The sequence below is a fragment of the Sinocyclocheilus grahami genome, unplaced genomic scaffold (assembly GCF_001515645.1).
Source record: "Sinocyclocheilus grahami isolate Dianchi unplaced genomic scaffold, SAMN03320097.WGS_v1.1 scaffold737.1, whole genome shotgun sequence".
Taxonomy (NCBI): domain Eukaryota; kingdom Metazoa; phylum Chordata; class Actinopteri; order Cypriniformes; family Cyprinidae; genus Sinocyclocheilus; species Sinocyclocheilus grahami.
The window spans coordinates 118,075-136,342 of NW_015505916.1; the positions used below are offsets into that span (position 1 = coordinate 118,075).

Genomic DNA, 18,268 nt, shown 5'->3' on the forward strand with positions numbered 1-18,268 from the left:
ACACTTGATTTATGTCGTGTTGAAGTTTCACACAATGGCCATTTCAATTTGCACCGCACTGATGACAGACTCAAATAGCACTCTGACAGCTTGGCCTGTGCCCATAGCAAACGCTCTCCAATCTCTGTACACAATCCAGCAGCCCTTCAGAGCTGAAGTCAGCATCTCTCTGTTGGGTGACAGTGATCTCATTCCCCGAAGTGAACTCGCAGGTGTGTGTGAAATGTAAATACGGGCCGAGACAGATCGCCCACCTGGTGGTCCATCTCTGCCCATCCCCATCGCTCATCTGCCTCCTGGTGCAGGATGGGAAATGGAGTGTTTTAGACTGCTTGGAATCTGGCAATAAACTCAATCCGAGCAGAAGCAGACAGAAATGAATTGAAGCGTATGTGAGTCGAAACGTCCCTAACCTCTGATGTTCTCACTTGGGTCATTGTCCTCGGTTCCTGCCGCGTATCGGTTTCGGCTCGCAGCAGACAGAGGCTGGATTTTTCCAATGTTAATGTGTCTGAGCAGTCGTTGCAAGATGATTTCTCCAGACCCCATGGCTCGTCTCCACCGAAGTCTGACCGCCTTCCTGTGCCGCTCGCTGTCTCCAGTTTTGAACCAGAAAGCTCATATTTCTCCAACTCGGAGGACTCTGTACTTTATGCTGGCGTCTTTCTGATGTTGTGCCTTAGCCTCATTTTTAATTTGTATAGCACTTTTCACTGTCCAAAAGCAGCTTTATAGAAAATCCACAAGTTCCACAAATTGTTTCCCCAAGTGTGTCAACAAGTTTACCTCGTGTGGTTGTCTCAGAGAGTGAACTTGTTTAAAGATAATATGTTGCAAGTTGACTAATCATGGATTTGTAATTAAAATACCATTGTATTCCCTTCATAATTTAAATAAAATTATATAATAAGGTAATAGTGAGATTAGTTTAAAATAAGAAAAATGACTACATTTTTATTCTTCAAATCATAATTTTTATTTGTTTACTCTTATAATCTTTATGGATTTTGAAGCCGTTTTTGTAAGAAGTATTTTATGCTCACCAAGGCTGCATTTGTTTTATCAAAAATGCCGTAAAAATGGTAATTTTGTAAAATATTATTACAGTTATTATAATCATTTCAAATACCTGTTTCTATTTGAGTATTGTAAAATATAATTTATTCCTTTGACGCAAAGCTGAATTTTCAGCATCATTACTCCAGTCTTCAGTGTCACATGATCCTTCAGAAATCATTCTAATATACCGATTAACTGCTTTAAGAAACATTATTATTATTATTATTATCAGTAACTATTATCATTCTTATATCAATTTTGAAAACAGTTGTGCAGCTTAATATTTTTGTGGAAAACATAATAAATTTTTTCCGTCAATTTAATGCATCCTTTCTGAATGCAAACTTATATTTGAGTAATTATTATAAGTATTATAGGGGGGGGGGGTAAAGCAAGGTTTAATTTGTTAACATTAGTTAATGCATTAGGTATTATGAACTAATAATGAACAATACTTTTTACAGCATTAAAATTGTAATATAAGAATTAACATTAGTCAGTGTATTATGAACAAACATGAATTAATAATGAGCAATAGTGTATATTTATGAATAAACATAAACCTGAATTAACAATTGTTGTGTGTTCATTGTTAGTTAGTTTATAGTAATTCCTTGAATTTTGAAATGTTGTGTGTGTATGTGTATATATATATATATAGATAAGTGTGTGTGTTTGTGTTTGTGTTTCAGCTGCTGTGTAACGGTCCAGGAACTTGTGTCCCACTGTGTGCCGCTGGGCTGCTCCTGGGCATCCTGGGCCTAAAAAGAGTCTTGATCGTCTATGTGGAGAGCATCTGTCGTGTGGAGACACTGTCTCTATCCGGGAAGATCCTCTACTACTTTTCTGACTACTTTTTTGTGCAGTGGGCACCACTAAAAGACAAATACCCAATCAAGAATCAAAATTGGTTCATCAGGCTTGTTTTGATGAACTGATTCATCTCATAAAAACGATTCATTCACGAATCACTGTCTCTCATGATACTTCTATGATGCTTTCTTGTTTTGTTTTGGAGCTTGACATTCTCATGCACTTTCATGTGTTTGAAAGTTATTTCAATTATTATTTCAAGTTCAAATTAACTTTTTTCCATAGCAGAAAGAAAGTCATACAGGTTTCAAAAGACATATGTCACGAGTATGACAGAATTTGAATTTTTGGGCTTTGACTTAAAGCTTTTAAAATGAAAAGCATGTGGCTAAAAATACAACACTGATCCTGACTACTTGCTAGTGGAAAGTAGTTCTAGGGGCTAGTTCCATTACACCATTTCCTCTCTTAATTCATGACTTATTTTCCATTTTACCCGGCTGGACACTGAAAGGCTGCAGGAAAAGTGTTTGCTTTTTTGCATGCTTACAGTTTGAGGTCAGTAGTTCTGAAGATTTGTCTTATGCTCATCAAGAATGTATTTATTTGATCCAAACTACAGTAAAAACAGCAGTATGTAAAATATTCTAAATTAAAATAACTGTTTTGAATATATTTTAAAAACTACTTTTTCCTGTGATGGCAAAACTGAATTTTCAGCAGCCATTACTCCAGTCATCAGTGTCACATGATCATTGCTTAATATTTATTTTAGTGCTGGGCAACAATTAATCACATCCCAAATAAAAGTTTTTATTTATATATGTGTGTGTACTGTGTATATTTATTGTGTGTATATATAAAGACATGCACATACAGTATATATTAAAAAAAAATATTTACATGTGTATATATGCATGTAATTTAAATTTTATATATATATACACATTTTTTTCTTAAATATATACATGCATGTGTATTTATATATACATAATAAATATACTCAGTACACACACATATATTATGTACACAAAAACTTTTATTCCAGATGCAATAATCATTGCCCAGCACTAATTTATTTATGGAAGCCTTGATACTTTTTCCAGGATTCTTTAATGAATTGAATCTTCAAAAGAACAACATTAATTTGAAAGTGAAATCTTGTAGTGTGCGCATATGTCTTTTGTCTTATATAAATAGAAAATATAGTGGCTCATAACTTTTTATATTGTACAGGGATATTAATGACTGGATAAATAATACAATTTTATAAGCAAAAATAATATGCTATTCATACAAGAAATACCTACTTTTCATTCAGTATTAACCTGCGAGAACGGTCTTAACCGTGTTTGTTTCAAACCTTTAATAGGTCATGCGCTTTCCGAGGACTTGTTTGTCTCGTTCCTTGAGTTTCATCAGCACTCTTGCTCTTGCTGAAAGCCGAGAGCTGTTTTCTGCCTTTGTTTTCCTGCAAGCTGAACTTTGGAAATGTTTCAAACCTTTAATAGGTCATGCGCTTTCCGAGGACTTGTTTGTCTCGTTCCTTGAGTTTCATCAGCACTCTTGCTCTGCTGAAAGCCGAGAGCTGTTTTCTGCCTTTGTTTTCCTGCAAGCTGAACTTTGGAAATGTGGGAAGTCAAAGCTCTTACAGTGAGATTTAGAAACATCAGTACTGTAAATCAGCCTGTAAATATCAACAAATCTCCTTGTCAAATAGAATTATTCCTTAAAATAAAACTCACAAATGACATAATGGGAAAGGATCTTTTCCCAATCAAATTAATGACCCTCTCTGGTTATGTGGTCGTTCATTACGGGCTTATTGCCAAAGCATCATCCTCTGCGCAAGTCCAGCACAGTGAAGATATTGTTCAGGCTGGTTTATTTTTACACATAGAAGAGATGTCAATTAGCAACCTATTTTTATCATGACCATTCGTGTTGCATTATATTAATCATATCAGTTGTTTTTGCCATGTTGTTTTCCCCAGACAGTGGATAGATGGACAACGATTCCTGGATGAGAGCTTTTGCAAGCCATTGAAGAATTGGTAGCTCTGTTGTTTAGTAGTTACTTTCTCTTGTATGTTGCTTCCACAGAACTTTGAAAATGGAGTTACATATGCAGGAATTCCCCCTGAAATGTTTGGATGTGGTTCAACAGACACCTTGATTCTCTCAGGCCTGGGAAAAGCGTTTTCAGACTGTAATACATTCATATTATTCCTGGCTCTCACACTCATCTCTTTCTGCATCTATCTTAGCGTGCATGTCTGTGTTGCAGTCTTGGAAATACGGCAGTAATGTACCATTGTCAGAACTTTGAAAATGGAGTTACATATGCAGGAATTCCCCCTGAAATGTTTGGATGTGGTTCAACAGACACCTTGATTCTCTCAGGCCGGGGAAAAGCGTTTTCAGACTGTAATACATTCATATTATTCCTGGCTCTCACACTCATCTCTTTCTGTATCTATCTTAGCGTGCATGTCTGTGTTGCAGTCTTGGAAATACGGCAGTACTGGGCCCACAGCATGTCCTGGGACAGGACGAGGGTCAGAACAAGGAGGTCACGGTGGTTCTTGGGTAAAACCAGACCAGGTTAACCTTAGGGCTTTGATCCGTCGCTCTCTAATGCCACATTCCATGCTGATCCTTGGCGTAAAAACACTTTTACTGCCATACTGTGAGTGCTGATGGGCAGGCGGCCCAGTGAGGGGCCGTTACATTCCCTGCAATGTGCTGATCAGCAATATTTTCCAGGTTTGGTTAAGGCTCTGTGAAGTGTGGCCATGGTTGTTAACCCCGTATTGCCATTTTAGGAGGAACAGGAAAGCGTGTTTTCCTGAGGCTATTGTTTTGCGTCTGTTGTTCAGCAGTATTTTATAACAGTGTAAACATAGACCAGGCTTATTTAAACACTTATTTAAAGAGATTATCAAGCCTTTTATCCAAAAGTTGCCTGTGTACTGAATTTTTTGCACTCCTATGCATTTAAAAGCTTTGTGGAAAAAATGTGGCATTCTGTCATTGTCATTTTGAGTGGTGATTAAGTCAACAATCATCATTATTATTTATTTTTTTTATACTTGGGTGGAAAACTTTAGTGACTAATCAGAACTCCCTAGCTATTACCTAGCAACCACCTAACAATGCTGAAAAATTGTGGTTCCAAAAATTACGCACATTTTCTTCACAAAATCAAGTTTGAATGGGCTCTTTTGACTTAGACACCTAGCAACCACTCTGAACACCATAGCGACTACCTAGCAACCAATCAAAACACTACCCTAACAATCACCTAGCAATGCCCTAGAATTGTGGTTCCAAATATTACACACATTTTTTTTAATAAAATGTTAAAAACAAAGTTTGGATGGGCTTGTTTGACTAAAGCAAGTAAGTAGCCACCTAGCAACCACTCAGAGCACCCTAGCAACGCCTTAGGAATCACCTAGCAATAACTTAGAATTGTTGTTCCAAATATTTCTCACATTTTATTAATAAAATGTTAAACAACAAAGTTAGGATGGGCTTTTTTGACTAAAGCAAGTAAGTAGCCACCTAGCAACCACTCAGAACACCCTAGCAATCACCTAGCAATAACCTAGAATTGTGGTTCTGAATATTACACACATTTTCTTAATAAAATGTTAATAAATGTAGTGAGGATGGGCTTGTTTGACTGAAGCTAGTAAGTAGCCACCTAGCAGCCAATCAGAACACCCTAGAATCACATTGCAATCACTAGAACAACCTAGCTTTTATCTAGCAATGCCATAGCAATGTGGTTGCTAATATTACACACACTTTCAAAATGTAAACATCTAGTTACTGTTTTTCAGGACAAATGTCTGTCAGTTTGTGACTGACTTAAACGGTTCCTTTTCAGATCTGAAAAATGTTTTTACAGGTATAGTAGAGCAAATCTTTCCTCGTTGTAGCTGGGGTATTTCCAGAGCACATGGTTAAATATTGCCTAATGCCGGCTGAACTAGTTGCTCACATGTGATTAAACAGGCACGCTTGATTTCAGCACCGTACTCAATAGTAGTCCGAGAAAATAAAGTCCGAACATTTGTTCGTTTAACAAGTTTGTTTTTGCAAAGTTAGCTATTATGATGCCACAATAAGTTATGCACATTTCTGAATAATTCATTCTTTTACTAATAGAGAAGTGATGGTTATTTTTTAAACAAATAGGATTTTTTTTGGAGAGGATTGTAGATTTGTTTGCATGTTGCTAAACTTTGTGTTTCTGTATTTGTATGTGTTTTTTAGCCTAAACCCAAGGTGAAAAGTTCATCCCTCCCCTCCTCCGTTGTCACCACGGTTGACATCGATCTCTCAGGGACTGTTTGTCAAATTGATTGCATCGCGTTGTGAGTTCTTTCACTCCCTGACCTTTTTTTAGTCCGATGTTTGCACGCTTTTTGTGCTGTCATCAGTAAGCTCTCAGAATTAGGAGTGGGGGAGGAGAGCTAGAGGTCGGTCTCTAGCGGGATCGGCCCACAACCTTCCAGAATGTTCTTCTTCTCCAAATGCCTCTAACATCTCCATCAAGGGTCACTTTTCCACATTTTTCTCTCTTTTTTTCTATCACTGGCTGGTTTCCCAGTGGACTGGAAGGAAAGACAAGACAGACACATGGTTCTCCAATCTTTGCTCAGTTTCTTCGTGGAGTTCTTCTGTTCTTTTCCACTCCTTTTGTCAGTCTTGATTTTTTCCGATTCATGTCTAATATAAATCACCCCAGTCAATGGCTCATTATATCAGAGATATAACCTTCTTTGTCTCCCACTACGTCTGAAATCATCCGGTGCTCTTTTGAACTATTTGGAACATGCCAAAAGTCATGCAGTTCTTCAAAGATGAGAGACTGTGAATGGTTTAGCTTTTTGTCTGTCATTATAGGAGAAAAGTCATCTCGGCTGACCTCAAATTGCACAAGGGAATAGCCACAACACCCCACACGCCATTTTTTCCTAGTGGTCTCACATTCTGACTGCTAGGCTACAGTGTGGGAGGATGTCTGATTGATCTTCAGCTTGCTGAGAGACCTTCTATGGAAGTTAATGGGGCTTCGAGCTATATATTCAAATCCCTTAGGAGGAATAAAAATAGGCACAAATGAGACAATTGTATAAAGTATGTGGATATCATAGCTCAGATAATATGTTGGTAATAGATTTGCCAAGATACCAAAGTGATTTTAGTATGATCTCAGTACAGTTTGAGACATCTTTCCTATATACTGCGATTCTAAATTAGTATTGTATTCATATATCATAGCATTTAAATGGTATTTCAAAGAATACATTTACATTTAGTCATTTAGCAGACGCTTTTATCCAAAGCGACTTACAAATGAAAGCAATCAAAATCAACAAAAGAGCAATGATACGCAAGTGCTATAACAAGTCTCAGGTTAACGTAGTACACGTTGCAAGGTTTTTTGATTAATTATATAATAAATAAAAAGAAAACCGAATAGAGCAAGCTAGTGTTAGAGGCCTTTTTTGCTTTTGTTAATTGTATAATAAATAAAAAGAAAAGAAATAGATAGAATAGAGAAGCTAGTGTTAGTTTTGTAATGTAAACAAGCAGTTAGTAAATTAATAGAGTGCAAGTCTAAAAGGAGCAAGTTTTTTTTTGTAAAAATAGAATTAGAATAGAGAGTGCTAGAGTTAGAGGGTCAAATAAAGATGGAAGAGATGTGTTTTTAGCCGATTCTTGAAGATGGCTAAGGATTGAGTTGGGCAGGTCATTCCACCAGGAGGGAACATTTAATTTAAAAGTCCGTGAAAGTGATTTGAATATTATTATATTATATGATGATATTATATTATGAATACCATAGTATTTTCATACACTAAGGAGCTATTTTTACTTAATTTGAACATTAAAAATGACGTTATATTTAGTTGAATAATAATTGGGTTCAGTAAGATTTTTTGAAAGAAATTAATACTTTTATTTAGCAAGGATGCAATCAATTGACCAAAAGTGACAGAAAAGACATTATAATGTTAAAAAAATTATATTTCAAATAAATGCTATTTTTTGAGCTCTTTCTAGATCACTCAACACTGATGGATAACAATAAATGTTTTTTGAGCAGCAGATCAGCATATTTTAATGATTTCTGAAGCATCGTGTGACTCTGAAAACTGTAAGCGTTAAGTAATGATGGTGAAAATTGGAATAAATTACATGTTAAAATATATTAACACAGAAAACAAGTACAAAATTGTATTACATGTAATATTTCACAGTATTACTGTTTTACTGATTGCTCAAATAATGCAGCCTTCAGTGTGCTTTAGAAATTCCTTAAAAAAAATATAAAAATAACCCCCCCGTACCGACCCCAAACTTTTGAACAGTAGTGTAAATAAAGCACATATGTTACCTGATAAAATGTTTCACAGTTACTCCAAAACATGGAATTATCATGGTACAAGACCAAAAAACTGTGAATGCTAATATTTCCCTCCACTTCTGAGAAGGAAAAGCAGGTATTGCAATTAACCTAGAAACTGAAACATAAGCTAAACACTAAGAGAACTCTAGCTAGATATTTGTGTGAAAACTCGAAGGGATAGGACTGTGTTTGTGCTGTAAATAAGGTTTGAGATAGCAGACAGAAGGCCACGAGGAAAGCCGTTATCATGTTTTGACGGGAAAGAGAGACATCTTCTGTCCTGAACACCTCCTGCTGAGAATATCTTATCCACCCTTTTCCCCTGTAGGTCCTTTTGTCTCTTTCTCTCATGATCTGTATGATAGCCGCATTTAGCTTTGTCTTTGTACAGTCTGACCCTGAATGCTGAACCCGAAATGGAGCCTCTGTGATAGAAGCCGTTTCCTGGAACTTGTATTATTAGCTACTTTAAATGGGTTTAAACTTGCTGTGTTTAAACTGAATTATTTAATATCCCGCAAAAAATATGTAAACTGTTTTTGAAGGGTTTCACTTGAAGCTGAAGTAGTAGCTAGCACTCATGAAGAAGAAAACAGAAAGTCTATTAATGAAAAGTGCTCGCTTAGGCATGTTTGACTTTTACTTTTTTTAGAGATTTGAATAACCTAACTCTAACTTATTAAACTTTGATGCCTCAAATTACTTTTCTAAGATTTACTTCGTCACCTACTACACGATAAACAGACTTAACATTGATTGAAGGAACAAATGAAACCATGTCACATTTCATTCAGGCATTTTGTAAAGATCTGCTGTTAGTCATATTTGTCCGTTCAGAGCACATTATTCAATATCAGCTGGTCAACGGTGCTATTTACAGTCAGAAAAGTCCAGAGAAAGAGCGAAACGGCCAGAATAGATTCACGCTGTGACTCTTTGTGGGAATTTTATGCTCTGTTGTTGGCACAATCGCACGTAGGTGTTGCATCACATGCTTTGAACACCATTCACAAAGGAGAAAGCCAAACAAAGCCAGAAAATAGTTTTTATAGGCAATCTGATTTAACTGGGCTGCATTTGATGTTTTTCATTAGCTCTAATGCAACTTTTAAAAGTCAAACAGGCCTTTTAAATGTTTCAAACTGTTGTTTCGGTGTGTTTTTTTAGTTAAACACGTTCTGTGTGAGGATCAGCAAAGTGTATTGACATTATAATAGTTTAGATAAGCATGCATGCAGACACATTTCAGTAGAATCTAAAGGAAGATTGTCCAGGACACATTACTGTGATCCTGCAGAGCCGGTTTGACTCATAAATGACTGATGTGTGTTGGCTGACTCACTGATTGGGTTATTTCTTCTCACAGATCGCACAGAAATATGACCTACAGAAGGAGGAGGAGCTTCGTTTCTGGATCGAGGAGGTGACTGGAATGCCGATCGGAGACCACTTTCAGAAAGGGCTCAAGGATGGCGTCATACTGTGCGAGTAAGTTGGTAAACATAAACATAACTTGGCCATGTGGGCAAGGTTTCCCTGCTGAAAACAAAAAAACGTTTTAACCAGCCTAAGCTAGTTTGCTGGCCTTCGAGTTTCTCCCAGGCTGGTCTGTTGGTCGGTTTTGGGAACATTTCAGCTGGTCAGACTGGGAGACCACTTGTCTGACCAGCTAAACACTATTTATGGCACTATTAAAGCTTGTTTGAGCATCCTGGCCAGACATAATGACACTGGCTCAACCAATGGCATACATTTGGGCCAAAACTATCTGTTTGGGTGACCAGTGGCAGAAAACCTGTATGAAAACAATCATTATTTTGGCAATTCCATTGGGTGATGCTAGTAGAATCGAAATGACTTACTTTACACCTTTATTGTGCCCATAGAAGATGCTTGCAAAAAGAAATGAATTGAAATCATTCATTGTTTTTATTCTTTTCAGATTGATAAACAAGCTTCAGCCTGGATCGATAAAGAAAATAAACCATTCACAGTTAAACTGGCATAAGGTAAATATCTCAGAGGCTCCTACGGGCTTTTTTCATCCAGATTAGCCCGTTTGAGAAGTAAGAAGCAAAGTGACAAAGTGACTTACAATACAGCATACAAAATCACATTGTTGGCAAATACTAGGACAGGCAGAAGCTGCTAACAACTGCAGATATATCTTTAGTATATAAAAACTCTAGTATCAGAGCTCTTTACATGCTGTAAGAATAAATTGACCCATTCATGAACTCTTTGACTCATCAACCAAAACTAACTCTTTTATCTGAAAATGAGGTAACCAATGATGTTATGGAGAAACATACCCTTACTGTTGCCTTTGTACCCTCAGCTAGAGAACCTTGGGAATTTCATCAAAGCCATTCTAGCCTACGGGCTGAAGCCCAATGACATCTATGAAGCCAATGACCTCTTCGAAAACGGGAACATGACGCAAGTCCAGACCACACTCCTCGCTCTGGCCAGTATGGTACGTCTGCAAGTCATTACGTTCTGCTCAACCTGAGTCTTACATTGGGTCTTATTGATAAAAAGTAAAAAGTGATTTAAAGAAATGTTAAAAATAAAGGATTTCCTTGAGTAAATGTTGACATCTGGTCGATAGGTTTCATTTTAAAAAAGTTTTTTTTTACATATTATTGACAAACATTTTATAGTTGCAAAATTTAGGCTATTTCTTTTTCAACAGGCAAAGACCAAAGGCATGGAAACGAACATTGACATTGGTGTGAAATATGCAGATAAGCAGCAGAGACAGTTTAATGAAGAGAAGATGAAGGCTGGCCAGTGTGTCATCGGACTTCAGGTTATAGACACTATTTCTGGAACTTCTTGAATGTTTCTGCATGAATGGGTTTAAAGGAAGCCTAATCATTGAGAATCGGTCATTCAGCTGATCCTTTTACCAGAATGGTACTCAAGGATCATTCATTGTGAGGTTTGAACCTACAACATTTCGGTTACAAGTCCAGATTAGAAACAACAACTCAACCAATATCAGTGCAGATATGCTTCTGGGAATGGTTTCTACAGATAAAGGTTGATTGCAGGACCAGATTGATTGGAGAAAATTCAAGGTAGATCATTTCCAGGGGTGTTTTAACCCACTTTTGAAGTGTTTCTGACTTTTGTTTCAGATGGGAACCAACAAATGTGCAAGCCAGGCTGGTATGACTGCCTATGGGACCAGGAGACACCTTTACGACCCCAAGACACAGACAGAGAAACCCTATGACCAGACCACCATCAGTCTGCAAATGGGCACCAACAAAGGAGCTAGTCAGGTATACCCAAACACAGATATGTATCAACAATATATCAGACAAAAATGATACATAAAAAATTACACATTTACTATGTGTCTGTCTCCAGGCTGGCATGTCTGCCCCAGGAACCAGGAGGGACATCTATGACCAGAAGGCAGCTCTGCAACCATTGGACAACTCCACCATCTCATTGCAAATGGGAACCAATAAGGTAGCCTCTCAGAAGGGCATGAGCGTGTACGGCTTGGGACGGCAAGTTTACGACCCCAAGTATTGCGCCACCCCTACAGAGCCCATGATTCATGCCAACGGCAGCCAAGGTACGGGAACGAATGGCTCAGAAATCAGCGATAGTGACTATCAGGCAGAATATCAAGAGGAAGAGTACCAGGGAGAATACCACGATGAGTACAGAGGGCACTACAACGACCAGGGCATCGACTACTAGAGAACGCTGCTGCGCTGTTAGTCAAAGCAGTATTAACATGATGTATATCAACAGAGCAAGTCTTTTGCTATGCCTTTTGCTTCTCACAGTTACCCCTTCCCTCCCAGCGCATGTGTTTGGGTAAACAATAGTGAGTGGTGATATCTCAAATCTGCCATCTTAACAATGGTGAAATTGATCTTTTATAATTTCTTTTATAAAGTGTTTTTTTATGAAGTACGGAGAACCGTAAAGATAATTTTCTAGTTTTGCAGTACGATTCTTTGTTTTACACCCTAGGCCTTGTGTTTTGAGTTTATTTTGGCCTTGCATCTCGGAGCGAAACGTTATCCCTAGTTTTAAAGCTCATCTGCCATTGAAATCCCGCTCTGCTCCAACTGCTATGGACTGAAAGCCTTCCCGAAGACATTCCTTCCTAAGTCATTCCATTTGAAGTCATTCCGTTTAGAATTCCAAATGCCTGGTATTATTACAAGCTTACAAATGTTAGTGTTTTAAAGATTAGCTGACTGGACGACCAAAAAAATTCCGCTATAGCTTAGTTTTTTGTGCCATAATATTGGAAAATCTTTCCCATTGTATTTATTGCCCTGCTTTTCATTATAAATCCTATGTCATATGGTTCTTTTATTAATAAATTCTATGTTATAAATAAAGTATTCAATGTCTACTATTATTTTGACCATTATTACCTTTAAATTTAAATATAGCTGCTCAGTTATCTATAAATTCTAACTGATTTCAGTGTTATTAGGATTGAATAACACATTTTGTCCTTTTTCCTTGTAGTCAGACTGGTTCTCTGCTGTTGTCCTGGTGAGGTGTGGTTTCTGCAATGGCCCTGATTTTGTTATTTGGTTTTTTGCTCTTGTATTTTTTATGAGGGTGAATTGAAGTGGCACAGGGCCTCAGATGTATGCTGACTCTGCCCAAGTATCACAGCGCAGCCATAAATCTTGTGTTTTTGAGGCTACGCTCAGAGGCGTTTGGAAGCTGCTCCTTGTGTCGATAGCCCAGAGTTTCTGGAAACAGTTATATAACCACAAAAAGCAACGAAAACCAGAATCTAAAGTAGAGCAAGTCAGTGTTTATGCACCAGTTCATAGAACTACTGCATTTTGTGCATATGTATATGTATGGGTTTTTAAATGAGTTACTGAAAAGTACTTGTTTGTGTCCTGGGAAATGAAAAAAATCATGCTCTGCATCTTTTCATCCTAAACCTTCAATTAAGTCAATGAAATGAACTTGATGACTTTACAGTTCAGCCGACGTCCATGGAGGGATTTGGAACGAGTTGCACACCACTGAATTGAATTACGCTTCCCACACCGTGACCTTTCTGCATTCGTATTGGCCACAGTGTCAACCAAAACGCGACGGAATGGTAAAAGTGTGATTGGGCTTATGATGGAACATTCCAGACGTATTGGACCAGTTTAAGTTGGGTTGAGGCTGCAGACTTGAATCGAGAGCAGAAGAGGATTTATACGTGCAGCAAATAACATGTTAGAGTTGCATGTTGCATTCTGGATCATTCCGAGATATGTAACGTAATACCACATGGCAAAACATTATTCTGTTTCCATAGTGATTTTACGGCCAATAATATGTGACCCTGGACCACAAAACCAGTCTTAAGTCGCTTGGGTATATTTTTAGCAATAGCCAAAAAAACATTGTATAGGTCAAAATTATCAATTTTTCTTTTATGCCAAAAATCATTAGGATATTAAGTAAAGATCATGTTCCATGAAGATATTTGGTAAATTTCCTACCGTAAATATATAAAAATTTAAGTTTTAATTAGTAATATGCATTGCTAAGACTTCATTTGGACAATTTTAAAGGTGATTTTCTCAGTATTTAGATTTAAAAAAAAATTGCAACCTCAGATTCCAGATTTTCAAATAGTTGTATCTCGGCCAAATATTGTCCTATCCTAACAAACCATACATCAATGGAAAGCTTATTTATCAGCTTTCAGATGATGTATAAATCTCAATTTCGAGAAATTTACCCTTATGACTGGTTTTGTGGTCCGTGGTCACATAGCCTATGTAAGAATTCTCTTCAATGCGTAGTCACTCCAGTGGTTGCAGTCGTAAATGAAGAACTGAGAGTCTACTAATTTAAGTAACGTGTTAGTTCTTAATCTGGGTGTCAGTGAACTCAGTTGAACTGCTATTGTGTAAGTAAGTGGGTCTACATATGAGGGGAGGTCCACATAAAACTATACCCATGCGTACAGGACAGTGACCAAACAGCCAATCGGCTTCATGAGAAAGTAATGGCATTCACTCAAGTGCTGCCCCCTGCCCCTCCCGACTGTGTTACTCCGGGATAATCAGCGCTTTGTGCTGGCTGGGGAATCCGGGACAAAAACGCAAGACTCAATTAGAGAGAAGGTCCGAAAAAGACTGTTACCGCAGCAACCACAGAAAGCCTTTAAAGGCAGACGGTAACTCAACCGGTGTTGCAGCTTTTGTATGCTGCGTCACACTGCTAACTGTGCCACCCTGATGCCAGTTTAGGGGCCCGGGGCCAAAACCATGTGCAGTCTATGCCAGAGCTTCAGAGAGGGTCATGAGGTAGTTAATGGTGTTTGCTAAGGCAAGCATCACTATAACACTAAGTATTTAACTTCAGCATGTAATTCCTCCTGCACTGTTTGTGCTACGGACATAAATTATGCCTCAAATCATGCAGGATGTTGTCGAAAGGTGTGCAAATACTTTTCTTCACTAACATGTTAAAATAAACAGAAAATACCACGGATTTACACTAAAGGAGGGACCCGAACCAACCTGGCAACCTACCAGAAATACCAAAAACCATTCAGACTGTCAGCCCCCCAGAACACATTAGAAACCACATAGCAACATACTAAAAGGCCATATACACACCTTTTATGCTTAATCCTGTTCAGTACAGTTCAGCAATTTACGTAAGTGACAACCGCATTAAGAACAAGCACATAATAAACAAATCCAAATGCGTACCTTTAAAATAAGACACATACTAAAATATAGTGACCTTCATGTGCCTTTTTATTAATTTCAGAAACTGGATTCATTATGAGCCGAGAACAAATAACAAGACCAAAGACGATTAAATAAGTGCTTATAGACATGGCAACCTGTCAAGAACGTGCCCTGAAAAGCAGACTTCCAAACATTAACAAAACACCACGGTTCTGTTGACGATGGTTTACTTAGAATCACGGAATATAACGATTCTTTGGTCGCTGTATTAGGCTATTACTTTGGTCAAAAATAGCTGATACCATACGTGCAAGACTGTATGGTGTCAATTGAGGGGATTGCGGTTGTCACATTTGAAATTTTACAGTAGGCCTAGCCTATATGTACGTGGCAAAAAAAACATTCAGAGCAATTTAGCAACCACAAAGCAACGCACTACACTCTTAAAAATAAAGGTGCTTCAAAAGGTTCTTCAAGCGATGCCATAGAAGAACCATTTTTGGTTCCACAAAGAACCATTCAGTCAAAGGTTCTTTAAAGAACCATCTCTTTCTTACCTTTTTATAATCTGAAGAACCTTCTTTCGCCACAAAGAACCTGTTGTGAAACAGAAAGGTTCTTCAGATGTTAAAGGTTCTTTATGGAGCCATTTAGACAAAAAGGTTCTTCTATGGCATCGTGAAGCACCTTTATTTTTAAGAGTGTACAGCCATTTAGAACACCTTAGCAACGCCCTGACAACTGCAGAACAACTAACTAGAACCCACCCATACTCAAAACACAAGCATTGTATCAGCAAGTGTTGCAAAATACAGTTTCTATTTATAGAAGCCAAAAGTGATGCAAGATATGAGCTTTGCTGAAGCTTATGCTTCACAGAGATAAAAGTAGCTCCCAGAAAAGAAATAGGCTATAATAAAGGTGGTCAGCTGTGTAGAGGCAAGCTGTGGACCTAAAAACAATAAGGAATAAAAGATGTGTTGAAACAGCCTGGAGTTCATTAGCAGATCAGCCCGGTTCCTCGGGCTGAGCCTTGCTGCAACCGGCCTGGAATGAACAGAGGGGGGAGAGGATGAAGAACAAAGATATACTGATCCACAGACAAACACGCTCTGAGGAATTGTGACTGCTGATCACCATGAATTCATTCCTCGCTGTGGAGAAAACAGGCCTGGTGAAAGATCAGTGAGAGTATGTGGGTGAAGATTATTTGTTTGACTCTCCAGCCCAATATGAAATGTGTTCAAGCAAAAAAAGCTGAACAAGCTGCCCGTTTTCCGAAAATCTGGCTGCGTTTGCTTTATCGGAATGCATTATATCCATATAGGATTGCCTCAGTTTTCTTTTAACCAAACCATTTCATCAATTTAAATGTATATTTCGCATTATTACGATCATTATTGTTGGTGAAAGATTGAGAAGTAGGCTTTAATGAGAACCACAGATGGTTTATAGCTGCTTTCCCAGTTTAAATTTCCCTGGATACAAGCTGAAACCATGTGTCCGTGACATCTGAGACTTCCTCACATGCCTGTGGATATTTTTTTTAGCTCACATTCCCTGGCCGCTCAGAGTCTCTGAATTTCAGAACGAGGAGTTCAGTATCGATTCTTCTCCTTTCAAATGCTACCAAGTGGCCTCTAGCCATCTCCATTTATCCCCCAGATACTCAACTCTGAAAGGGATGGATCTTTTCTCGACGGAGAGGAGGAAAACAGTGCTGCATGTTGAAATGCCAAAGGTTTTCTTTATTAATTAAAAGGAGTTTCTGTTATAGTACCTCCCGCTAATCTAAAACAGCTGGATTTGAGTTGGGAATCATATGTTATCTTCAGAAGGCCCAAAGTAACGTACTGAGGCCCAGACAACGGTGCATTTACAGCAAGGTGAGCGCGTTTCTGGTTTCTGGACTACCTGTAAACTATGCCACATATTTTATGACATAAGCTTCAGAACAATACAGGCCACATTTCTCCAGCATGATGTGAACCCTCTCATATTTAGTCAGCTTATAAAAAGAAGGTAAGACTTCCTCTGTTTTACAACCAATTAGTTACTAGTTTGTTCTATTTACAGGCGGAAAACAGCAACAGGCCTGAATTATAATCGTCCCAGACTTCATCAGGGGCCACACAGTGGAAACCACACATGGGAAATATTACCCATTCATAAAAAATTTCTAAATAAGTATTTCATATTAAATATATAAATATTTATAGAAACTTATTTTCAGAACAGAATTTAAAATAAAAGCTAATTGCGCCTATATAACTCACAAGTCTGATTACAAAAAATTCAGAATTGCGAGATAGCAGAACTGTTAAATTCAGAATTGCAAGATACACACTCACAAATCTAAGAAAAAATAATTATAAGATATAAACCAGTCATTTCAAGAAAAAATGGTCACAATTACGGTTATTTTTTTATTCCATAGCAAAAACAAGTTTGACTTTTTCTTTGCTATTTCGAGTTTATATCTCATAATTCTGACTTTTCTTCTCAATATAGCGAGTTCTACCTTTTTCAGAGAGACGGAATTGCAAACTTATACAAAATAAATAAATACTATAAACTCAGAATTTTAAAAGAAATTAAAAAAAAAAAATTCAAATAATATTTTTTAAATTCCATGGCAGAAAATAAGCTTCCATAGATATTTAATAAAATATATTTAAGTCAACATGAAATCTAAATTGCCGCTATTTACTTTCTAAACACACTTTACTGAACATATTACTAACTAACCAACTAACTGTGTGAATAATTTAAAAAAGACTTTATTGATGCTGACGTCTGAGTAAACTAGTGGTTAATGTTCATTTTAAAGATCTCCTTATTAAGAAGCATTTTTCATTGAAGATCTAAATGGTTCTTCAGAGATTAAAAATACTCTTGGCTTTATTTTAAATCAGCATACTGGTTGCTGCGTTCTTTAAAATTCCAGCACATAGACTGTTTTTCTAAAGACCTGGACTGTAAAAATTCTTTGTAGAACTTAAAAAAACTTTGCAGTTTTTGGTTCTATTAGGAACCTTAAGAGTCTAGATGTAATGCATTGGTGGATGTCATCTGAAAGCAATGGAAGCACAATTTGCAGATGCATTAACTTTAGATTTACAACAACGGCAACACAGGCATTTATAGCCCCGGGGATTATGACATGCTCTCGATTTCTATAAAAGTGTTGAATCGCCAACCAGTGAGGAATGTCCTCGCACGTCGAGAGGGAAGAGTAGCACACATGTGAACAAAATCTGAGACA

The 18,268-nt window shown here is 37.5% G+C and overlaps 2 protein-coding genes across 2 annotated transcripts in view; both read left to right on the plus strand.

The window, feature by feature from the left end:
• The window catches only part of LOC107560641 (UDP-N-acetylglucosamine transferase subunit ALG14 homolog), a 13,819-nt gene extending 9,354 nt beyond the window's left edge, over positions 1-4,465 (plus strand). The window contains exons 4-5 of the mRNA XM_016244873.1: positions 1,752-1,969; positions 4,378-4,465. Of these exons, the coding sequence (XP_016100359.1) occupies positions 1,752-1,969; positions 4,378-4,465 (306 nt within the window). The remainder of the gene's footprint in view (positions 1-1,751; positions 1,970-4,377) is intronic.
• Positions 4,466-5,238: 773 nt separating this feature from the next.
• On the plus strand, positions 5,239-12,657 carry LOC107560650 (calponin-3-like). Its single transcript, XM_016244884.1, has 7 exons — positions 5,239-5,245; positions 9,666-9,787; positions 10,242-10,308; positions 10,638-10,775; positions 10,995-11,111; positions 11,443-11,589; positions 11,678-12,657. Exons 2-7 carry the CDS (start codon positions 9,732-9,734, stop codon positions 12,017-12,019), a joined length of 867 nt encoding a protein of 288 aa, XP_016100370.1. The 5' UTR covers positions 5,239-5,245; positions 9,666-9,731; the 3' UTR covers positions 12,020-12,657.
• Positions 12,658-18,268: the final 5,611 nt, after the last annotated feature.